Source organism: Mustela putorius, unplaced genomic scaffold (genome assembly GCF_011764305.1).
Source record: "Mustela putorius furo isolate JIRA1106 unplaced genomic scaffold, ASM1176430v1.1 tig00003853_pilon_pilon_pilon, whole genome shotgun sequence".
Lineage (NCBI taxonomy): Eukaryota > Metazoa > Chordata > Mammalia > Carnivora > Mustelidae > Mustela > Mustela putorius.
In genome coordinates, this window is record NW_025422005.1 from 40762593 (window position 1) to 40788056 (window position 25464).

General features: G+C 36.6%; 1 protein-coding gene across 7 annotated transcripts in view; it reads right to left on the minus strand.

Annotated features, from left to right (window-relative positions):
• The window catches only part of EPS15 (epidermal growth factor receptor pathway substrate 15), a 144974-nt gene that overhangs the window by 89869 nt on the left and 29641 nt on the right, over positions 1-25464 (minus strand). For 5 of the 7 annotated variants that reach the window (XM_045064509.1, XM_045064506.1, XM_004774484.3 and 2 more), the window contains exons 2-8: positions 23914-23955; positions 19932-20021; positions 19046-19093; positions 15599-15694; positions 13016-13081; positions 10936-11061; positions 8649-8708 (exon numbers count right to left, since the gene is read on the minus strand). In XM_045064509.1, the coding sequence (XP_044920444.1) occupies positions 8649-8708; positions 10936-11061; positions 13016-13081; positions 15599-15694; positions 19046-19093; positions 19932-20021; positions 23914-23955 (528 nt within the window). Of the gene's footprint in view, positions 1-8648; positions 8709-10935; positions 11062-13015; positions 13082-15598; positions 15695-19045; positions 19094-19931; positions 20022-23913; positions 23956-24925; positions 24962-25464 lie in introns of those variants that run through there. The other 2 variants (XM_045064507.1, XM_045064508.1) reach the window with 2 other exon arrangements.

Below are 25464 nucleotides of genomic sequence, written 5' to 3' on the forward strand. Positions count from 1 at the left end.
GGGCTCAATCCCAGGGTCCTGGAATCAAGTCATAATATCTTGGTCATGGGATCGAGCCATCTCCCCACCTCGGGATCCAGGCTTAGCAGGGAGTTTGCTTGAGATTCTTTCTCCTTTCCCTCCCTCTCTGCCACTGCTCCCAACTCGTACAAACTTTCTCTCTTTCAAATAAATAAATCTTTTAAAAAACATATCACATGAGCTGGAATCTAAAATTAAAGGCACTAACCATAATAAAGATGGGAAGAATTTCTAAGGAATGCACACAGAAAGAAATCAAATGTGCAAAATGGTTAAAATTAGTAAATCTAGGAGAAGGCATATGGATGTTCACTATTTTTTTAAAGTAGTAACTTCTTATAAATGCATCATTCATTCTTAAATTATTCTTTCAATAAACGTTTACTTTTATTCTAAAAAAGAGAAGGTTACCGAGTAAAAGGCTTCGGGGCATATAAGATAAACTGTATTTAATCACTTACCTTAGCACAGACTACCGTTAATCAAATGAGGATAATACTATCCTCCATCTTTTTTAACTGTGCTTATACAAACGCTTCTTTGAAATTTTTAATTGTTGTCTTTATAGAAAAAAGAAATCCCTCTACAAATCTTACCAATGCAAAGATTTTACACCAGTATTATTCTTTTTTTTTTTAAGATTTTATTTTTTTTTTAACTTATTTGACAGAGAGAGAAAGCACAAGTAAACATAGGGGCAGGTAGAGAGAGGGGGAAGCAGGCTCTCTGCTAAGCAGAGCCTGATGCAGGGCTCTATGCCAGGACCGAGACCATGCCTGAGCCAAAGGCAGAAGCTTAACCCACTGAGCCACCCAGGAGCCCCAGATTTTGTGCCAGTACTCTTAACACAAAAGCTATTTATAAAAAGTTAATATGCAGAGTTTGACAGTCGTTCAAAGTACATCATCAGCCAAATCTCAATGTATCATTTTCTCTCCCCAGAACACCAAACAAACATTGAATCAACTTCAAACATGTAGCTGGGAAAAATTCTGTTGCCACTGTGAGGGGGTATATCCCCTGCCACTTCCCAATTATAACACAAATTAAAATAAAAATACTAGGGACGTAGGGCCATGAACTCAAGTCACTTTAAGTTTCCACTTCTGTATTTTTTTTCCCCAAATGTAATAATCCTTAATCTTCCTATTTTAGTTGGCTCTTAGGCTATAAATAGAATAAAACTTATGAAAGAGCAAAAAAAGAAAAATAAGGAAAACAGAAACATACTCAATAAAATTGTTATAATGAGTTCATAGAGGTCTAATTATCTCCCAAACAGAAATGTTGAAACATTCAGGGAACATATATATGTAAAAACAGGTCACAAAATGGGCAACAAAAAAGTCTCAAGAAACTTTTTTTTTAATTTTTTATTTTTTATAAACATGTATTTTTATCACCAGGGGTACAGGTCTGTGAATTGCCAGGTTTACACACTTCACAGCACTCACCAAAGCACATACCCTCCCCAATGTCCATAACCCCACTCCCCTTCTCCCAACGCCCCTCCCCACAGCAACCCTAAGTTTGTTTTGTGAGATTAAGAGTCACTTATGGTTTGTCTCCCTCCCAATCCCATCTTGTTTCATTTATTCTCCTACCCACTTAAGGCCCCATGTTGCATCACCACTTCCTCATATCAGGGAGATTATGATAGTTGTCTTTCTCCGCTTGACTTATTTCGCTAAGCATGATACGCTCCAGTTCCATCCACGTTGTCGCAAATGGCAAGATTTCACTTCTTTTGATGGCTGCATAGTATTGCATCTTCTTTAGCCATTCATCTGTTGATGGACATCTAGGTTCTTTCCACAGTTTGGCTATTGTGGACATCGCTGCTATAAACATTCGGGTGCACGTGCCCCTTCGGATCATGACGTTTGTATCTTTAGGGTAAATACCCAGTAGTGCAATGGCTGGGTCATAGGGCAGTTCTATTTTCAACATTTTGAGGAAGCTCCATGGTGTTTTCCAGAGTGGTTGCACCAGCTTGCATTCCCACCAACAGTGTAGGAGGGTTTCCCTTTCTCCGCATCCTCGCCAGCATCTGTCATTTCCTCACTTGTTGATTTTAGCCAATCTGACTGGTGTGAGGGGATATATCATTGTGGTTTTGATTTGTATTTCCCTGATGCCGAGTGATATGGAGCACTTTTTTCATGTGTCTGTTGGCCATCTGGATGTCTTCTTTGCAGAAATATCTATTCATCTCCTCTGCCCATTTCTTCATTGGATTATTTGTTCTTTGGGTGTTAAGTTTGCTAAGTTCTTTATAGATTTTGGACACTAGTCCTTTATCTGATATGTCGTTTGCAAATATCTTCTCCCATTCTGTCAGTTGTCTTTTGGTTTTGTTAACTGTTTCCTTTGCTGTGCAAAAGCTTTTGATCTTGATGAAATCCCAGTAGTTCATTTTTGTGCTTGCTTCCCTTGCCTTTGGCAATGTTCCTAGGAAGATGTTGCTGCCTGTGTTCTCCTCAAGGATTTTGATGGATTCCTTTCTCACATTGAGGTCCCTCATTCATTTTGAGCCTATTTTTGTGTGTGGTGTAAGGAAATGGCCCAATTTCATTTTTCTGCATGTGGCTGTCCAATTTTCCCAACACCATTTATTGAAGAGGCTGTCTTTTTTCCATTGGACATTCTTTCCGGCTTTGTCGAAGATTAGTTGACCATAGAGTTGAGGTTCTATTTCTGGGATCTCTATTCTGTTCCATTGATCTATGTGTCTGTTTTTGTGCCAGTATACCATGCTGTCTTGATGATGACAGCTTTGTAATAGAGCTTGAAGTCTGGAATTGTGATGCCACCAACTTTGGCTTTCTTTTTCAATATCCCTTTGGCTATTCGAGGTCTTTTCTGGTTCCATATAAATTTTAGAATTATTTGTTCCATTTCTTTGAAAAAGGAGGATGGTACTTTGATAGGAATTGCATTAAATGTGTAGATTGCTTTAGGTAGCATAGACATTTTCAAAATATTTATTCTTCCAATCCAGGAACATGGAACATTTTTCCATTTCTTTGTGTCTTCCTCAATTTCTTTCATGAGTACTTTATAGTTTTCTGAGTATAGATTCTGTGCCTCTTTGGTTAGGTATCTTATGGTTTTGGGTGAAATTGTAAATGGGTTTGACTCCTTAATTTCTCTTTCTTCTGTCTGGTTGTTGGTGTAGAGAAATGCAACTGATTTCTGTGCATTGATTTTATATCCTGACACTTTACTGAATTCCTGTACAAGTTCTAGCAGTTTTGGAATGGAGTCTTTTGGGTTTTCCACATATAGTATCATATCATCTGCGAAGAGTGATAATTTGACTTCTTCTTTGCCGATTTGGATGCCTTTAATTTCCTTTTGTGTTCTGATTGCTGAGACTAGGACTTCTAGTACTATGTTGAATAGCAGTGGTGATAATGGACATCCCTGCGGTGTTCCTGATCTTAACGGAAAAACTTTCAGTTTTTCTCCATTGAGAATGATATTTACGGTGGGTTTTTCATAGATGTCTTTGTTAATATTGAGGTATGTGCCCTCTATCCCTACACTTTGAAGAGTTTTGATCAGGAAGGGATGCTGTACTTTGTCAAATGCTTTTTCAGCATCTATTGAGAGTATCATATGGTTCTTGTTCTTTCTTTTATTGATGTGTTGCATCACACTGACTGATTTGTGGATATTGAACCAACCTTGCAGCCTTGGAATAAATCCCACTTGGTCGTGGTGAATAATCCTTTTAATGTACTGTTGAATCCTATTGGCTAGTATTTTGGTGAGAATTTTCGCATCTGTGTTCATCAAGGATATTGGTGTATAGCTCTCTTTTTTGATGGGATCCTTGTCTGGTTTTGGGATCAAGGTGATGTTGGCCTCATAAAATGAGTTTGGAAGTTTTCCTTCCATTTCTTTTTTTGGAACATTTTTAGGAGAATAGGAATTAGTTCTTCTTTAAATGTTTGGTAGAATTCCCCTGGGAAGCCATCTGGCCCTGGGCTTTTGTTTGTTTGGAGATATTTAATGACTGTTTCAATCTCCTTACTGGTTATGGGTCTGTTCAGGCTTTCTATTTCTTCCTGGTTCAGTTGTGGTAGTTTATATGTTTCTAGGAATGCATCCATTTCTTCCAGACTGTCAAATTTGTTGGCGTAGAGTTGCTCATAGTATGTTCTTATAATAGTTTGTATTTCTTTGGTGTTAGTTGTGATCTCTCCTCTTTCATTCATGATTTTATTTATTTGGGTCCTTTCTCTTTTCTTTTTGATAAGTCTGGCCAGGGGGTTATCAATCTTATTAATTCTTTCAAAGAACCAGCTCCTAGTTTCGTTGATTTGTTCTATTGGGTTTTTTTTGGTTTCTATTTCATTGATTTCTGCTCTGATCTTTATGATTTCTCTTCTCCTGCTGGGTTTACGGTTTCTTTCTTATTCTTTCTCCAGCTCCTTTAGGTTAGGGTTAGGTTGTGTACCTGAGACCTTTCTTGTTTCTTGAGAAAGGCTTGTACCGCTATATATTTTCCTCTCAGGACTGCCTTTGTTGTGTCCCATAGATTTTGAACCGTTGTGTTTCCATTATCATTTGTTTCCATGAATTTTTTCAATTCTTCTTTGAGTTCCTGGTTGACCCATTCATTCTTTAGAAGGATGCTGTTTAGTCTCCATGTATTTTGGTTCTTTCCAAATTTCCTCTTGTGATTGAGTTCTAGCTTCAGAGCATTGTGGTCTGAAAATACGCAGGGAATGATTCCAATCTTTTGATACCAGTTGAGTCCTGATTTAGGACCGAGGATGTGATCTATTCTGGAGAATGCTCCATGTGCACTAGAGAAGAATGTGTATTTTCTTGCTTTGGGATGAAATGTTCTGAATATATCTGTGATGTCCATCTGGTCCAGGGTGTCGTTTAAGGCCTTTATTTCCTTGCTGATCTTTTGCTTGGATGATCTGTCCATTTCAGTGAGGGGAGTGTTAAAGTCCCCTACTATTATTGTATTATTGTTGATGTGTTTCTTTGATTTTTGTTATTAATTGTTTTATACAGTTGGCTACTCCCACGTTGGGGGCATAGATATTTAAAATTGTTAGATCTTCTTGTTGGACAGACCCTTTGAGTATGATATAGTGTCCTTCCTCATCTCTTATTATAGTCTTTGGCTTAAAATCTAATTGATCTGATATAAGGATTGCCGCTCCTGCTTTCTTCTGATGTCCATTAGCATGGTAAATTCTTTTCCACCCCTCACTTTAAATCTGGAGGTGTCTTCGGGCTTAAAATGAGTTTCTTGGAGGCAACATATAGATGGGTTTTGTTTTTTTATCCATTCTGATACCCTGTGTCTTTTGATTGGGGCATTTAGCCCATTAACATTCAGGATAACTATTGAGAGATATGAATTTAGTGCAATTGTATTGCCTGTAAGGTGACTGTTACTGTATGTTGTCTCTGTTCCTTACTGATCTACCACTTGTAGGCTCTCTCTTTGCTTAGAGGACCTCTTTCAATATTTCCTGTAGAGCTGGTTTGGTGTTTGCAAATTCTTTCAGTTTTTGTTTGTCCTGGAAGCTTTTAATCTCTCCTTCTATTTTCAATGATATCCTAGCTGGATAGAGTATTCTTGGCTGCATGTTTTTCTCGTTTAGTGCTCTGAAAATATCATGCCAGCTCTTTCTGGCCTGCCAGGTCTCTGTGGATAAGTCAGCTGCCAATCTAATATTTTTACCATTGTATGTTACAGACTTCTTTTCCCGGGCTGCTTTCAGGATTTTCTCTTTGTCACTGAGACTTGTAAATTTTACTATTAGGTGACGGGGTGTGGGCCTATTCTTATTGATTTTGAAGGGCATTTTCTGAACCTCCTGCATTTTGATGCTCGTCCCCTTTGCCATATTGGGGAAATTCTCCCCAATAATTCTCTCCAGTATACCTTCTGCTCCCCTCTCTCTTTCTTCTTCTTCTGGAATCCCAATTATTCTAATGTTGTTTCGTCTTATGGTGTCACTTATCTCTCGAATTCTCCCCTCGTGGCCCAGTAGCTGTTTGTCCCTCTTTTGCTCAGCTTCTTTATTCTCTGTCATTTGGTCTTCTATATCACTAATTCTTTCTTCTGCCTCATTTATCCTAGCAGTGAGAGCCTCCATTTTTGATTGCACCTCATTAATAGCTTTTTTTATTTCAACTTGGTTAGATTTTAGTTCTTTTATTTCTCCAGAAAGGGCTTTTTATCTCCCGAGAGGGTTTCTCTAATATCTTCCATGCCTTTTTTGAGCCCGGCTAGAACCTTGAGAATTGTCATTCTAAACTCTAGATCTGACATACTACCAATGTCTGTATTGATTAGGTCCCTAGCCTTCGGTACTGCCTCTGGTTCTTTTTTTTGTGCTGAATTTTTCTGCCTTGTTATTTTGTCCAGACAAGAGTATATGATGGAGCAAGTAAAATATTAAAAGGGTGGCAACAACCCAAGGAAAATATGCTTTAACCAAATCAGAAGAGATCCCAAATCATGAGGCGGGAGAAAGGGGATAAAAAGAGGTTCAGAAAGAAAGAAAGAAAAAGAAAAGAAAAAAAAAAGAAAAGAATTTTAAAAAGAAAATGAATAAGGAAAAGTATAAAAAAGAAAAAATATATATATTAGATAAACTAGTTAAAAAACGTTAAAAAAGAAAAGGGTAAAAGTTAAAAAAAATTTTAGCAGAAGAAGAGAAAAAAAATGAAAAAGAAAAAAAATTAAATTAACTGCAAGACTAAAAAAATCACAGGGAGAAAGCCATGAGTTTCGTGCTTTGCTTTCTCCTCCTCTGGAATTCTGCTGCTCTCCTTGGTATTGAAACTGTACTCCTTGGTAGGTGAACTTGGTCTTGGCTGGATTTCTTGTTGATCTTCTGGGGAAGGGGCTGCTGTAGTGATTCTCAAGTGTCTTTGCCCCAGGGGGAACTGCACCGCCCTTACCAGGGGCCCGGCAACCTCAAGAAATTTTTAAACAGAGATTTTCAAGACCACATTCTCTGGGCATAATCTAATCAAGCTGAAAGTATATACAAATGTAACAGGGCACCTGAGTGGCTGGCTCAGTGGGTTAAGCCTCTGTCTTCGGCTCAGGTCATGGTCCCAGGGTCCTGGGATCAAGCCCCACATCAGGCTCTCTGCTCATCGGGGAGCCTGCTTCCCCCTTTCTCTCTGCCTGCCTCTCTGCCTACTCGTGATCTCTGTCAAATAAATAAATAAAATCTTTTTTTAAAGCGGGTGGGCACCTGGGTGGCTCAGTGGGTTGAAGCCTCTGCCTTCGGCTCAGGTCATGGTCCCAGGGTCCTGGGATCAAGCCCTGAGTCGGGCTCTCTGCTCGGCGGGGAGCCCGCTTCCCCCTCTCTCTCTCTGCCTGCCTCTCTGCCTGCTTATGATCTCTGCTTGTCAAATAAATAAATAAAATCTTAAATTAAAAAAAGGTATATACAAATGTAATTAAAACCAAACTTAATTACTTTGAAATTAGGAAACATATTCCTAAACAGATGATTTTTTTAAAAACCTAGAGATTATCTAAAAAGTAGGGGCACCTGGGTGGCTCAGTCATTAAGCAACTGCCTTTGGCTCTACTCATGATTCTAGGGTCCAGGAGGAATCCCCTGCTCCGCAGGAAGCCTGCTTCTCCCTCTCTAGCTTCCCCTGCATGTGTTCCCTCTCTCTCGCTGTATCTCTCTCTGTCAAATAAATAAATAAAATCTTTATAGAAAATTAAAAGTTGCAAAAATTAAAAAGTTGCAAAAAGGATATATCAATATCTATGGAATCCAGCTAAACCTGAACTCAAGAGAAAATACATGCTTTAAATTTTTTCAATATTAAAGATAAGAAAGGGACTCAGTAGTTTTTTTTTTTAAGGCAAACCAAAAGAACCTAGGAAAAAAGAATTAATATAAAAGCTGAAAAGAATGAAAAAGTCAAAACATAAGAGAAAGGATAATTACATCCAAAAGATGGCTCTTTAAAAAGATTTATAAACTATATAAAATTCAATAAAACGAAACATGAGAGGGGGAAAAAATACATAAGATTTGGAATGAGAAAGTAACACAACTACAACCCCAGAGGATTTTAAAACAAATCTATCATGAGTTTAGAAAGTGGAAAACAAACTGGGCAACAAAAAAACCCCAATTTCCAAAGATGGAATTAACCCCAATTTGGAATTAACCCCAATTTCCAAAGATGACATGTCTTCAGATAAGATGTCAAAACTTCCTCTGACCCTATACATTAAGTGAAACTACAGTGTTATCCATGTTTTCCTTTAATAAAACAATGTGAAAATCTGGGGGTATATTTGAAGTAAAATTATTCCACAGCAGAAGGAGGTACTGAGATGCAATGTCTGGTTAAGATGGGATACAAAGGAACAATACCACTCAGCGAAGTCAAATAAAATAAAGATGGTAAGAACATACATTTTTCTATTATTCATTTGTTTAAAAATATTTATTGACTACCTGTACACTTTTGATAAAAATACTCCTACCAACAACCTTAAGGTTGTTTATCCCCAGTTTTCCTCTGGGGATAAACTAAACAAGGAAATTCTCACTAGAGAAAACAATTAAGAGGTTTAAGATTTTTAAGACCATTAAGTTACTTACAACTGCAAACTCATCTCTGTCAAGCATTCCATCATGATCAATGTCACTCAACTCCCAAACCTTAAAAATAGAAGAATTGACAAAGATTAATGCTCTTTCATTTCATGTGGTACCTGTAAACACCAAATACTTAAACCAGGGGGAAAGTTTTATCTAAACATTAAAATATCTATTCTCAGAGAAATCTCACTTTTGCTGAACATTTCATTAAATCATTATTACATTCTACATTAACATTATTGGAAAAAGTAGTAATTCTTAAAACAAGTATTTTTAAATAAAAATTCCTTACAAAAATTTCAAGAAAATATTTGTTTCTTTCAAATAAGAAAACAATTATGTACACAGCACTTTAAACAGCTACAATGCTTTTTCACAAATATCTCTCAGTACTCCATGTGGCACTATCAACCAGCTTTTAGACATGAGGAATATGATTTAGTTAGTTAGGATCACACAACCATTATTAGGTTATAGAATCAGTATTCAACATAAAGATTTCCAACTAAGTCCATTATTGTTTTCCATACAGAATCTCTAATTGACCAAAAGATATATCCAGTGAATATTAATTATGAACCAGCTAATGTCCAGGGCTTACAAGGGCAAAATAAATCTAAAAGGACCTAGTAGATTTGGTTTAAATGCAGAGTAAATTCCATACCTTAGATCAGCTATAAAACTATGTCATATCCTTGAAAATAAGATATTTAAGTCATTCAACAAAATTTTACTTGGGACAGGAAGATAAAGTAACAGACTGGAATAGAGATAAACAAGTGTCTGGTCATTAAGTGCCTTGCAGGAATTTGGACTTAACCCTAAATGCATTAGGAAGCTACTAAGAGGGTTAGTTCCAAGTAAAAAAAAAAAAAAAAAAAACAGGATTATATTTATAGTTTAGAAATCTCATACTGGTCACACAGCAGAGAAATGATTAATGAGAAACAATACTAGGAAATGGCTTTTAAATTTTTATTGAGCACCTAATCTATAACACTGATCCAGTAGTACTACTACTGATGATATGGTGGTAAAGTCACGATCACCATCAGCATCACAGTAGCTAGCATCAAAGACTATGCACCAAGCACTGTACTGAATATATACATTATCACATTTAATCCTTACAACCCTATAAAGTGGCAATTGTGCTCATCTGAAATATAAAAAATTGATAGATGGTTTTCTGATGATTCACCCAAGGTCACACACCTAAGAAATGGTGCAGACAGGATTTGACCAAGAAAGGGATTAAAGGAATGGCTGGAGGGTTAATGAGAGCAGATGAGGTTTGAAGTACAAAGAGACCTAGAGAGAAATCAGTATGGAAATAGTCCAAGAGTAGGGAAAGCCCAGCTGAAGTTGGTGATCATGAAATTATGATGATACCAATTTTATTAGACTCTCAGCAGTCCATATGCAACCACACAGAAGGCACATAATTAGCTTAACACAAAGCTGGATTTTCACCAGATCAGAAGAAAGGTTAGAACACATGGCAAAGGGAGCCAAAGATACCAGCATCAAACTGTGGATTAAGTTGGTTGAGGAAAAATATTTTTTTTTTTTAAAGATTTTATTTATTTATTTGACAGAGAGAAATCACAAGTAGATGGAGAGGCAGGCAGAGAGAGAGAGGGAGGGAAGCAGACTCCCTGCCGAGCAGAGAGCCCGATGCGGGACTCGATCCCAGGACCCTGAGATCATGACCCGAGCCGAAGGCAGCGGCTTAACCCACTGAGCCACCCAGGCGCCCGGTTGAGGAAAAATATTAATTTGAAAAATAGAGAAAGTAAAGGACTCTGAGACTTAAAGGTCTTTGACTTAAAGTCAAAGAATTAGTCTTCCAAGTACTTATGAAAGAGATCTAGAAAAATAAGAAGCTCTATTTAGAGAGAAGGACAAATGATTTCAGAGATGAAACTATTCCTTATGGCAAGGCCCCATGATACAGCTATGAAGTAGGTAGCAGATACAAAATAATGGTGGTCCCTAGAAATTAAATCAAGGAATTGGGAAGTCAGAGCATACACTACAAAGAAAAAAGGACCTACTCAAAGGGCTTATATATGTAACTAATTCCAAGCACTTATACTTTAGAGGGAATGTCAAATAAAATTAATTGGCAATTATTTTATATATTAAATCAGAACACAAAAAACTCTGTAATAATATAATTTCAAAATAATGCCTAATTATTTTTTAACAATGAGCTATAAATGCTCTTGGTAGATACAAAAGTAAGATACATGAAGATTACATTTAGAATTTAATAATATCTTACTCTTCCAAGGATATCCACAGGTAACTTAGAGTTGAGCAACACTGGTTTCACTTTATCACCAGAGAGAAATCCATTCACCGGGCTTAAACTATCGAAAATTGCATCATATTTGGCCTTGTCTTCAGACTATAATATAAAAAAGATCACAAGTTAAATAGTGGTGATACGCATTTAACTCAAGTTATAAAAATCAAATCCTTAAAGAACAGGCAGGCAACATATCCTTAAAATTATTTAAAAAATAATTTTTGCAGGTGCCTGGGTAGCTCAGTCATTAAGTCTGCCTTCCGCTCAGGTCATGATCCCAGGGTCCTGAGATTAAGCCCCACATTGGGCTCCCTGCTCAGCAAGAGGCCCGCTTCTCCCTCTCCCATTCCCCGTTTCTGTTCCTTCTCTCTCTCTCTAATAAATAAAATCTTTTTTAAAAAATTGCTTTCATCAAAAATTATTATAAATAACAATTTAAAAGTTACACAAGAGTCCAGTATCCCTTCCATTTCTTTCATAGCTCGAACACTGTCTGTTTTTCTACTGTGAGCTTCATGGAAAAATTTTAGAATGATAGGAAGGGCTATGAGAGGAGTATTTAGTCCAACCCTCTCACTTAAATCCATAGCAAGGAAATAACTTTGTGAGAACACACAAGCTAGTTAGTGATATTCTATGACTTTCTCAACATGGTATTAGTTACATTTCAAACTCAGATTTTAAAAAGAAAATAACCACCATAGGAATAAACATCAAGCTTCCCCCATTTTTCCCAAAGCAAGAATTCCTTTTCTTATTGATAACAGTACATTCCCTAAAATCCTGGGAAGTTACATGCATAACATAAAAAACTACTGTTCAGGGGTGCCTGGGTGGCTCAGTGGGTTAAGCCTCTGCCTTCAGCGCAGGACATAATCTCACGGTACTGGAATTGAGCCCCACATCCGTCTCTCTGCTCAACAGGGAGCCTGCTTCTCCCCGTCTCTCTGCCTGCCTCTCTGCCTTCTTGTGATCTCTGTCAAATGAATGAATAAAATCTTAAAAACAAAACAAAAAAAAACTACTGTTCATGGAGCACCTGGGTGGCTCCATCTGTTGAGAGTCTGACTCTTGATTTCTGCTCAGGACATGATCTCAGGGCTGTGAGATCAAGCCCTCAAGTTGGGCTCCATACTTGGTGGGGGGGGGGGGTCTGCTTGAGATTCTCTCCCTCTGTCCCTCCCCCTGCTTGTATGTGCGCTCTTTCTCTCTCCCTCTAAAATAAATAAAATCTTGGGGCGCCTGGGTGGCTCAGTGGTTTGGGCTGCTGCCTTTGGCTCGGGTCATGATCTCAGGGTCCTGGGATCGAGCCCCGCATCGGGCTCTCGCTCTCTCTCTCTCTCTGCCTGCCTCTCTGCCTACTTGTGATCTCTGTCAAATAAATAAATAAAATCTTAAAAAAAAATAAAAAATAAAAAATAAAATAAAATAAATAAAATCTTAAAAAAAAAATTATTGTTTATGATTTGCCCAAGGCCAGATCCCTATACTTTTTTATAATTAGTTAATTAATTAATTAATTAGTTGTGTTCATACAAGCATACACAAACATAAAAACCAAATGACTTTCTGACAAAACTGTACATATTTATTAAAGATCATCTGATTCTAATATTATTTAAAAATTACAATTTTAAAAATCTGATAACATAGTTATAACTAGTGTAATGTTTCCAAATAGATACAATGCAAAATACCCACTTCAGAAAAAGATTTCATATAGAATTTTTAGTTTTAGAGCCATAAAGAAAATGATCTAGTTAACCACAATTTTTGAACAGGAAATAATACCAGTGAGGTAAACTACCTATTCATGAAATAGGATTATGACATAATCATTTTTAGTTTATACTATAACAGAAATGAGATTAAGCCATACTAATTGTCACAAAATGACCAAGATCTCTTGAAAGATTTCTTTTATCAGTATTTCCCTAGAGTAAAAATGAAAGTCTCATGCAGATTACAACAGATTTTGGAAATAGGGGACAAGGATTATGTGGGTAGGAAGCAAAGCAGTGGTAAGGAAAAAGTAGTTTAAAAGTTTACTCACTTTTATAGCCCATGGGAGCTCAGCGACAGAAGATCCACTGATTAGCAAAGGACTACTAGTATCATGCTAAAAAGGAAAATAGAGCACATGAAGAGCTGAAAACCTCACATCAATAAACAACAAAGAAAAAGTGGTCTTGGATTTAAATACATTCATACAAATTTTGGAATTCAAACCACACAGGACACTATTCTACATTGACTCTATTAAACTTTTATCTAAATACACATGAAACAAAAACAAAGATATCTGAGTTAGCTGCATAAATGATATTAGAGCACTAACTGAAACATTTAAGTGTTATAGAAGAAATCTTATTACAACTGATATCAAGATAAAGATACTGCAATGTAACGAAAATATTTGTGACCCTGTTAACTGAAGACTTTTTCCCAACACTATTTAAGGAAAGCAAACCGGGACAAGAGCCCAACTTAAGATTTCTTAAGTTACAAGTATATGAACCTATTACAGCATGCCCAAGTTGTTCTATTTATCTGCTTGTAGAGACAGATGGATATATTTGAAACATTTTTATAATAACATAGTTAGGAAACAAATCCCTAAATTAACCCTCTGATTCCATGCCTAAACTTACAAATGCAGAAATTTTCAAAACTGAAGTTAAATTCATAATACTGAGACCAAATACTTTTAAAAATACTGAATTTAGAAACAAGTAAGAGCCACAGCACTTGGGTGGCTCAGTCTGTTAAATGTCTGCCTTCAGCTTAGGTCATCATCTCAGGGTCCTGGGATCAAGCCCTGTGTCAGGCTCCCCACTCAGCAGGGAATATGCTTCTCCCTCTCCCTCTAACTCTCCCTCCAAATCATGCTCTCTCTCACTCTCTAAATAAATAAATAAAATCTAAAACAACAAAAAAAGTAAGAGCCATGAAACTTCTGAAAAGGGGTCAGGGTAGGGAGGACTAACCCTAACAGATGTAAAAACAAATTACCAAATATGATAATTAAAACAGTACAAGAAGAACATATGGATAAACAGATAAAAAAGAACAGAAAAATCCAAAAAGAAATCAAAATACAAGACTGAGGTGGGATTTCAAATCAGTAAGGAAAAGACTGGTTATTCAATAAACTGTATTAGGTCTATAAAGTAGCCATCTTGAAAAAACATAAATTTGAATCCATATTCAGACTTGATATCAAGACTAACATAAATGTGGGACACCTGAGTGGCTCAGTCGGTTAAGCATCTGCCTTTGACTCAGGTCATGGGATGGAGTCCCACATCCAGTCCATCCTGGGATGGAGTCCCACATCCAGCTCCATGCTCAGCAGGGAGCCTGCTTTTCCCTCTTCCTGTTGCTCCTTCTGCTTGTGCTCTTTTTCTGACAAACAAATAAATAAAATCTTAAAAAAAAAAAAAAAGACTAACATAAATGTGTAAAAAGAAATGATTAAAAAAAATTAGATCCTAGTAACACTTACATAAAGAACAATGACCTCCTTATGGGGGGAAAAAAAAACACCACAATGTCAAAAGACAAATGACATATTGTGGGGAAAAAATGTGTGTGTGTGTGTGTGTGTGTGTGTGTGTGTGTGTGTTAGAGTGTAGCCTCTAGAATTTAATTTTAAAAAAAGACTAATAACCTAAGAAAAAAAACAAAAGCTTTAAACAGACATTTCTACATAAAGGTAATATAAATGGCTCATAAGTGTGAGAAAAACTACTCAAATTCACTCTATAAAACAAAATGGGAAAATTAAAACTACACTTAATGTTCCATTTATCACCTCTCAAATTGACAAGGTTCAAAAATTTAACAGTATGTTAGCAAAAGTGCACTCAACCAACTGATGGAGGGACTGTGAATGAGTACAACCACTGTGGAAGGCAAATTGATATTATATATGAAAATTGCACAAATGAACAAACTTCTGAAACAGCAATTCTACTTCTGAAAATATGCACATATATTTCTGTACATGTAAAATGACACATATCCAATGTTATTATTCATTGCAGCATTTAAAAAAATTTTAATAATAATATATTAGGAATAAGCTAAAAACCTATCAATAGGAAGTTAAATTATGGTAGAGGGGAGTGTGGGGGTGATAGGTTAAACACGTGATGGGGATTAAGGAGGGCACTTGCTGTAATGAGCACCTGTATAGTACGGTATGGAAGTGAGAATCACTATATTGTATACCTGAAATATTATGCTGCATGTTAATTAACTGAAATTTAAATTAAAACTTTAAAAATTTTATATAAATAGAAGCAACTATAAAAAAGAATAAAGATGCTTTTATGTAAAGATCTCTAAAACATATTACTAAAAGGGTACAGAATTGTATTTATTAATTATATACTACTATCAATTTAAAATGAGGAAGTGGGAATTTATATTTCTTTATATACACATATAATAAGTCTGGAAGGATATACAAGACACTAATAACAGCAGTAGCCATTAAGAAAGAAAATCAGGTAGCTGGGTAATAGCAGTTAAGGGAATTACTTTTAATATGGCAATTCTAATTTTTTTAAATTTTTAAATCATGTAGTATTTTTTTAATTAAATAAAATTTAAATTTAAGATCATTTCTTACAAATCTTGGTGGAGGGACAGCCAGGTTCAAGCTACTCAGTGAAACCTCCAATCCATTCTGGGCACATGCCACAAGACGCAAAGCAACAAAGAATTCCTGAGAAAGAGAAGCATGAAGTTAAGTGCATTACCTATCCATCCATCCATCCATCCACACAATTATAATATGAAAATATAAAACAATTCATAATTACTCCAAGATCTTTATGTAGCAACAAATTAAAAGCACATTTGCCTGAAAACATTTGCTTTAAAATTAAGAAAAAAATCTATGTACAAAGATGTTCCTGGGCGCCTGGGTGGCTCAGTGGGTTAAGCCGCTGCCTTCGGCTCAGGTCATGATCTCAGGGTCCTGGGATCGAGTCCCGCATCGGGCTCTCTGCTCAGCAGGGAGCCTGCTTCCTCCTCTCTCTCTCTCTGCCTGCCTCTCTGCCTACTTGTGATCTCTCTCTGTCAAATGAATAAATAAAATCTTAAAAAAAAAAAAAAAAGATGTTCCTAACATTATAAATAGCAAAAAGTATTAATAAATGGGAAAATACTTAAATGAACTGTGATACATACAGATAGTAGAAATTATACGGAATTAACACATGCTTCAAAAATATTTAAGTATCATTTAAATGAGGAAAAAGAGTCTGGAAAAAAGCCTAGAAGAAAATAACAACTGAATGTTATCAAAAGTCATCTCTGAATTTAAGATGATAAATTCTGAAAAACTGGGCCAATCACTGATGTGACTCAACCACTGCTATTCCAGGAAAGCTACAGAGAATACAGAGCTACTGTGCAGCGTCTAAAACAATTACACAACTGCCTGAATTCAAAATACGTGTAAATCTCTCCCAAAGGTCCTTGGATTTTTGGCATTTGAAGCCTCTAAATAAATGCAGAGATATTTCAGCTGAGTTAAAGTCAGGTATGGGAAAAGATATAACAAATACTTTGACTCCAGTTATAATCACTTACAACTTAGTATAGTTGTTGATGCAATCAACCCTTCACCACTTTGCTCAAACCACCTATACCCTTCTTTGTCTGCTTTCTACAATACCTTGCCTTTATTCACAAAATCTTGCAAAGATGGTTATTTCAAGATCTCCCCTTCCCTTTTCATTCACGTATATCCAAAGTTATTATACAATCTTATATTATACAAAGCTTATTATACAAAGCTTTTATACAATCTGACTTCAACTCCCACCATTAGCCAGAGAAACCACTGTCTATGTCACAAATAACCTCTCAGCTACCAAACACAACAGCCTCAAAAAACCAAAGCAAACAAAAAACCCTGCCTCATCCTCCTTATTCTTTTGGCAGTCTGGACATGATAACTCCCCAGAAACTCTCCCCCATCAACATAGCTTCATAAAACTCTCCTACTTTTCCTCTGACCCTTCAAGTCTCTTCTCTTGCAGTCAATGCCTCCTCCAACCCCTAAATGCTGGTATTATAGGGTGCCTAGGTGGCTCAGTCTGTTAAGCAACTGACTTCAGCACAGGTTGGGACTGAGCCCATGCCTCAGACTCCGTGTTCAGCAGGGAATCCGCTTCTCCCTCAGCCCCTGCCCCTTCATTTGCATGCTCACTTGCTCAGCGCATGCTCTCTCTCTCAAATAATTAAAATCTTAAAAATAAATAAATAAATAAATGCTGGGTATTCTAAGTACTCCAGCATCAACCTTCTCTCCTTTCTCATTCTATGAGAGATTCAATTACTCTTAAGTAATCAGGTCCACCCCCATAGTATGGATGTGTTCTGAAGTGAAATAGTCCTCCTACATTAAATTCTAGTTCTGCTACTTAAAGTTGTGAGGCCATGGGCAAGTTAAATAAAATTTTCCTGCAAAATTTTTCTAATACCTACCTTGCCATGTATTATGAGAAACAAAATAAAAACCATACTATAGAAAGAAAACACCTACTGTCATTTTGGCATACAGAAACTCAAAAAACATTGGTTTCTTTCCTTTCTTTCATGTTAATTCAAAAATCTTTTTCTCCAATGCAAACATCAAAGTTTAACTGCAGACCCACAAATCCAGCCACCTGGATTTAACAAAGACAACTCAAACTCAACATCCAAAGTCCAGGAATATCAGTGAAGAATTTATTATACTACAAACTCATGAAGTCAGAGACTACATCACATTCACCTCTGCATTTCCAAAGCCTGATTCAAAATAGGTACTCAGGGTGCCTGGGTGGCTCAGTTGATTGAGCAACTGCCTTCGGCTTGGGCCACGATCCTGGAACTCCGGGATTGAGTCCCGCATTGGGCTCCCAGCTCCACGGGGAGTCAGCTTCTCTCTCTGACCTTGCCTCTCATGCTCTCTCTGTCTCTCTCTCAAATAAATAAATAAATAAACAAAACGGGTACTCAACAAATATTTGCTGACTGAATGCACACGACCTTGGCTGCTCATATTAAGTTAGTTTTCCTATGTCTCCAATGGACCAACTGGCCCTCCTGCCCAGGGGTTCCAATCTACAAGCTAACCCTAGAATCTTAATTTAAATTTAATGAATCTTAATTAAATTTAATCTTAATCTTAATATAATTAAAAGACTGGATATTCTGACCCTCTCATCTAAATTTCCCATCACTTTTTTAAGTATGATGCTGCTTCAGCTATCCCATATGGGGGAATTAACTTTGAGTAGCAGTGCTTAGCCAATGTATCAGCATGCAGCAAGCTTTGAATTCAATCCTGTGGACCTCTGAAACAAACTGAATGAACTTCAAAGTACACTGATGGTGTTCAATACCCATAATCGTTTCATGTATTTCTAGCCTAGGGTATACTTATGGCATATAAACCATTTTTTGATGTATATGCCAAGTAAGACCTAGACCATAACACTCACAAGTAAGTATAGTGTACAGGTAAGAAACTGAGTATGTTGAAAAAGGTAATGGTATTAGAAAGTATAGTCTTTGAGGAGTGCTTAAGACATCAGAGTAGGGCCTTCATGAATGGAATTAGTGCTTTAAGGGTCCAGAAAGATCCCTCGCCACTTCAGCCTTGTAAGGATACAACAAGAAGTTTGCGACCAAGAAGACAGTCCTCATCCAAACATATTAGCAGCCTGATCTTGTATTTTCAGCCTCCAGAAATGTGAGCAATAAATTTCTGCTATTTATAAGCCATCCAGTCTGTGTTATGCTGTCAGAGAACCCCCAACAGACTAAGACATTCCAGGAGAACAATGTCACCAAATGATCACTAACTAAACTTTGGGAATCACCTACTTTAATGTCTACTGAATTGGAAATATTTTCCACTATATTGCTGTAACACTTGCCCTTGAAAACCCTAATGTTTTCAATTGTAAATTGAATTCAATTGGTAAAAAAACAATTCCTAGTTTAAAATTAGAAAAAAAATCTTGGTTTTTATTCTGAAGCACTCAAAAAATTTCTCATATGTATCTCTGAATCTTACTTGTTTGTTCAGGATTCCTTTGCCATTTGTGTCAGCTAAATCCCAAATCTGAAATTCAGGGGAAAAAAAAGTCAATGTATATTTTAAACAAAAAGCGTCTTAGAGATAATAAATTAAATCCCTGTAATATACAATTTCATTCTTTTTAGTCCTCAGATTTAAGAATCATAGAATTAAAAGTGGGAAGAAACCACAGTTATTTAGTGCAACCCTACACAAAGATACTAAAACCCAGTGAGATACTTACTCAAGAACATTTAAGGCATCAAGGAAAGAAGTGAAACCCAGGTTCTAGCTTCTAAGTCCAATGTCTTTTTCATTAAGACAGGTTCTAACTCCAAATCTAATGTTCTTTCTACTAGAACCTACTAACTTGATTTTAGATCCATATTAAGATGATCTTCTTATAGTTCATGTTTATTTGTGATTATAAATTTATAATAAATAGTATTAATATCATGTATAAGGATTCACCAGGAGAGGGACTTCCCACTTCTTGTTACCCTTTTCTAAGCCTCTTATCCCCAACTTAAACACAGTTAGAGACAGTTGTTATAGAGGAAGCAGAGATAGAGCCAACTCTGAGGGGGTGGCAAGGTTCCCAGGCTGCACTGTTTTTCCCCACAATACCCAAATGTACTATTACTTCCTCATTTTATCTCACTAAAAGGTAATTCATTTTCTAAAAATCTGAAAAACACCTTACTTTTCACAAAAGGGTAAATCACAGCACCACAAATTCCCTCCATTGCATTACTATAATTGCTTCAATGATTCAATTCTTACTTCTAAGTTTCTTGATGTTATCATTCTAAATTTGCATCCAATTTATTTATACCACTACATAAATATTCATTATAATCTAGTTGAAATGAAAAAACACTACCTTTCCAAGAATCAGGTCTGGAAGCCCTGATCTTTTCAGAAAAACAGCAGCATCAGAAGCCAATACCCTTCCAGTATTGCCTGTATCAACCTGAAAAGATACAAACTGTAAGTTGACAAAAACCACAAAGACAAAATTATCGTCATTTACCTGCCTTCCTCCCTGTGACTTAGGAACTGGCTTTTTCAAAAAGGGAACAGGAATCTTTTGACTAACAAAAGCCAAGAAATATATGGAGAACCACATGAGTAGAATACCATCTCAACAGCACTGGTCATTTACAGTTTTTTTTAATCACTCCCATTATACAAATGGGAAAACTGAAGCTCAGAGGAAGTATACCAAAATTAGTGGAGTCACAATATTAACATTTATCTTCTAATTCCAAGTCTTCTATAGTGCCATTTAAATTCTAATAAACTTGGAGCACCTGAGGGCTCAGACAGTTAAGCGTCTGCCCTCAACTCAGGTCCTGGAATCAAGCCCCACATTGGACTCTGCTCAGCGGGGCATCTGCTTCGCCCTCTCCCTCTGTCCCTCCTCCTACTCATGCTCTCTCTCTCAAATAAATTTAAAAATAAATAAATACATAAATAAATTCTAATGAGCTTAATAGAAGGAAAAGCTTAATAGAAGGAAAAGGGCCTAATTTCCTGGAAAGGTCTTTTGACAGAGGAGAATAGCTGTATATGTTATGGTTTTTTTTTCAAACATCTTTAAATCATTAACTTCTGCTTTTATACTTATTCTTAGACACTGCAACAATTTAAAAAAAAATCAAAGTAGTATCAGCTCAAAAACCAGCAGTGATTCCATAATAAACTTAAGGAAATGTTTTTAAAATTCTTAAGTTCCTAAAGTGCATTAACAGAAACACATCATTTTAATTTATAGGGATTTTCCTTTAAAACAGAAAACAGCTCAAAAAATGACTGTCACTTCCATAAAGATTTCCTAAAGTAAAATTGTTTGTTAAAAATGAAAAGTCAATTTTAAAAAGTCATGGGAAAAGTAACACGATTCAAGGATATTTGTGAGCTAGCTGTTTTCCAGTTTAGTTAAAAGATTAAGTTTGTTGTAAACATTCACAAAGCATTCCAGACAGGCCAATCCCAGCGAAGACCGAGAAGAGAAATCCTTTCTTTTGAGTGCTGGAACACGGGATAAATCTGGCACTCGGGAGGAAAAAAAAAAAAAAGCCCAATCCAATTTGGAATAACCAGGAAGTACAAAAAGGGTAGAGAAACCTGCCTCTAAAAATCTCCAGAACATGGGATGCCTGGGTCGCTCAGTGGTTTAAGCCTCTGCCTTCGGCTCAGGTCATGATCCCAAGGTCCTGGGATCGAGCCCCACATGGGGCTCTCTGCTCAGTGGGGAGCCTGCTCCCCCCGCCACCGCCCCTCTGCCTATTTGTGATCTCTGTCAAATAAATAAATAACATCTTTAAAAAAAAAAAATCTCCAGAACTCCTTCTTCTTTGTCTACCCCCTGACTGGGGGGTTAGGATGGAGGACATCTATCCCTAGCATGACCTAAACAGAATGACCATCAAGGGAAACAATGATCAAACTCTTATGAAATATTTATGTATCATATTCCAATTTTACTATCTTCCATTCTTTTGGTTACTATAATAAATTTAAATAGCCACTTAGTCTTTGTCATGTACAGGAATTTCTGTTGTACTCTGACACTTGCCCAAAGGCTCTGCTGTAAGCTACAGGTTAGAATCTGTGTCTTCATCAAAGACAAAAAAAGACAGTTTCAGACCCTTGTGGAAAGAACTATTCCACATAACCTGAATTATTAACACTTCAAAACACAGACTTTTGGAAAAAGGCTTCTGAGCTGACATCACTTTAGACAACTCTCAGACTGGTGAACTAAGTCAGAATATCCAGAACTATGGAGTCTAGAAGTAGTTTTATTTCATGAAAGCAGACTCTTGACCCAAGATTCAGGGGAAGAAGAATTAATTACACAGGACTGAATACACACTGTTGAGGAATATTTAATTATGGTTACTAACTTGGAATTCTATTGGTATTATTTTTAATATTCTGTTTTCTAATGGATATGTAGAAAAGCCCTTTTAATCTCCTTATGTTATCTTTGGCCCTCAAATTAGTAGGTTCTGCTTTTGTAAAGTGAATGAAATAGCTTTCGATGGGATCTGATTTTCACTGACTTCAGACCTCAAAAACAAATCTTTCAGTGGAATGTCCTTATTTTTATAGCAATATAGTTATTAACAGGTTAAATAATTTTTTCTCCTTTTTATCAGGATACAGTTGAGTAAATAAACTGCACAAAATAAAGCCTATTTGAGAATAGTTATCTTTTATTCAGAAAGAAAAAGCTGCTATTAAGGAAAAAGGACTGACTTATGCAGAGACAATGTCTAGAAAACCCTCTCAAGAAAACTGGCCTGCAACCTGGTCTATAGGGTCCCAGTCTCAGTGACAGTAAAGCAAGGTTACTTAGCAGGCTAGGAACCTTAGCAGATATGGGAATCCTCAAGATGAGATAAATTCATTCAAATTCGTATGTACTGCAGACGAAAAATGGGAGGAAGAATTTCTAAGGTTTGGGTCCTAGTCTCAAGATAGAGAAAAAATACCAAAGGCTTTAAAAAGTACAATCCAAGAATTCTTTAGAAATTTCACGTAGAAATTAATTCTCCAGGCTCTGAAGCTGTTGTATAGTTGAGTGTATGTCTGTAGATTTGCAAGTCATACCCAAGGAGACTTATAATGGTTCATTAATAAACCTGTTGTAATTATGTAAATAGTCAGGTCAAACTATAGCCTTTTCTGTGATCATGATCACAGATAAGGAGACTGTTAGGAAAAATGATCCAGTATTTGCAAATGCTCAAATGAGACTGTCTACACCCTCAACAGATTTGATGTATGACCCCCTCACTGACTTTTTATTCACTAGGCTCTTTTACACTAGGAGGAAAAGAAGTTAAATTTTAGAAACTGACAGCAATGCAATGATTCCTGTCCATATCAATAAATGAACTTTGTCTAGTGGAAAATATAAATCTCTACAACTCATATTCTCATTTTTACATATTACTGTTCTTCCAGTATTTAGTTGAAGTAAATAAAATCCTTGACACATGTTCATTTCATATTTATATGAAAATCACAGTTTTAACTTTGTAAAAATTAAACTTAAAACATCTTTTTTTTAATAAATTTTATTTATTTATTTAAGACAGCGAGGATGCACGCAAGAAAAGGAGTGTAAGGTGGGGAAGGGAAGAGAAGAAAAAGCAGATTCCACTTTGAGTACAGAGTCCCACGAGGTGGGGTGGGGGGAGAGCTCGATCTCACAAGCCTGCGATCATGACCTGAGTCAAAATCAAGAGTCAGCTGATTAACCAACTGAGCCCCCAGGCGCCCCTAAACTTTAATAAGTCTTAAAAACAACAGAAAAGCCATTCTTATTCGGCGTAAAATTTGGATATTTATATCTAGATTAATATATCTAATGTTATATGGATTTTATAATTTATCTAATGATATACATTATACAGATAGACATTTAAGACAATTAAATGTTTGGGCTTGTCTCTTCCCTTCATTCTTCTGATAGCTTGTCAAAAAGAATTAAGCAGGGACTCCTGGGTGGCTCATGTGGTTAAGCATCTGCCTTCGGCTCAGGTCATGAACCCCAGATCCTGGGATCGAGTCCCAATCAGGCTTCTTGCTCAGTAGGGAGCCTACTTCTACCTCTGCCTGCCATTCTCCCTGCTTATGCTCTCTCCCTCTCTCCCTCTGACAAATAAATAAATAAAATCTTTAAAAAACACACACACACATAAGCAGTGAAAGTAGGAGGCTAAAGCACAAGAAACTGAAAACAAGACACATCAAATGTGTTCAGATGGGTAGTAATCTGCAAACACACCATCAAGATTTGAAAGTATTTTTATAGTTAATCTAGGACAACAAAGATACAAAAACCTTACCTGTCTGTAGTATTTTTCATATACAGGATTCCCACTTGATAACTAAAATAAATAAATAATTAGAAATTAAGTGCTATTCAATAATCTGTATTGGTATATTTACATTCTTTCAACAGATATTGGAAAAACAAAGATAAGTAAGAGTAAAATATACTTGATTTTGAAAAACAAAGATGAATAAGAATAAAATATACTTGGCTTAGTTTCTTTTGAGGGAGAAGGGAAAGTGAAAAAAGGCAGTTATATGGATTATTAAGAATCAAGTAGACAGGGGCGCCTGGGTGGCTCAGTGGGTTAAGCCGCTGCCCTCGGCTCAGGTCATGATCTCAGGGTCCTGGGATCGAGTCCCGCATCGGGCTCTCTGCTCAGCGGGGAGCCCACTTCCCTCTCTCTCTCTGCCTGCCTCTCCGTCTACTTGTGATTTCTCTCTGTCAAATAAATAAAATATTTAAAAAAAAAAAAAAGAATCAAGTAGACAAAACAAGAATTTTAAAATTATTTTTGATATCAAAACTTCTTTTCCTCATCCAAAATTTTACCAACAAATGAGGGGTGAAATGTTTTGGTTAAAAAAGGTCCAAAGCTTTCAGCATGCATCTTCTACACAAGTATCCAAGGTCCCTATGAACACAATTCAAAAACATTTCAATAAAATAATCTAGTGAATACATAAACTGATATACAAAAAGATGGTATTTATATGATCAGACCTTAAACACTTGTAGGCAAGGAGTGCCATTCAATTCATACCACGGTTCAGAGTTCCCTGGTCAGCTAATAAACAGATTTACTATCTCATCTGAAAGGCAGCTTAGGAGTTTCAATGTCTGAAGGCTCAGGTTCACCAGACCACAAATATTTAAGAGTGTTCTGGAACCAGGAAGGGAGTCCAAGAAGGCTCCAGAAGTGACACCAGTGCAGGAAGTTGAAATACGGCGGGGAAGGGGAGAGGGTGATTCTATATGGAGTAAGAGTATGCACAAAGCTTGCAATCAACAGAAATCTCAGTTACCTTTGAAGAGCAGTAAGTCATTCTGAATGGTGACAGGAATTGGAGATAAGATTTTGAAGTTTTATAGAAGACAACATAAGAAGGGATTCACATACCTTGGAAAAAGTAAAGAAAATGAGAATGGACAAAGGGGACAGATTCAAAACTTATTAATATAGTATTAGGTCTAGGTGATTACTTGTGAACAAGGAAAATAAGATGGAAGTAGAAGGCTACTTAGGAAATAATTTTAATGGACCCAGTAGAGGGGACCTGAACACCAGCAATGGCAGAAAAGAAGGGTATGATCTGAATAAATATTTGTAAGATAGATCTGACAGGACTCATTAACTAGATGAGCGGGCAAAAGAGGCTTAGATTGAAATACAAAGATAAACAGGAAAAAACATTCAAACATCAAGGTGGGGCCCACAGCCTTAATGGGTATAAAACTGGATTCAAGAATCAACATTCAGGACACCTGGATGGCTCAGTGCATTAAGCATCCACTTGTGGCCCAGGTCATGATCTCAGGGTCCCATCACTGAGCCCTGAACTGG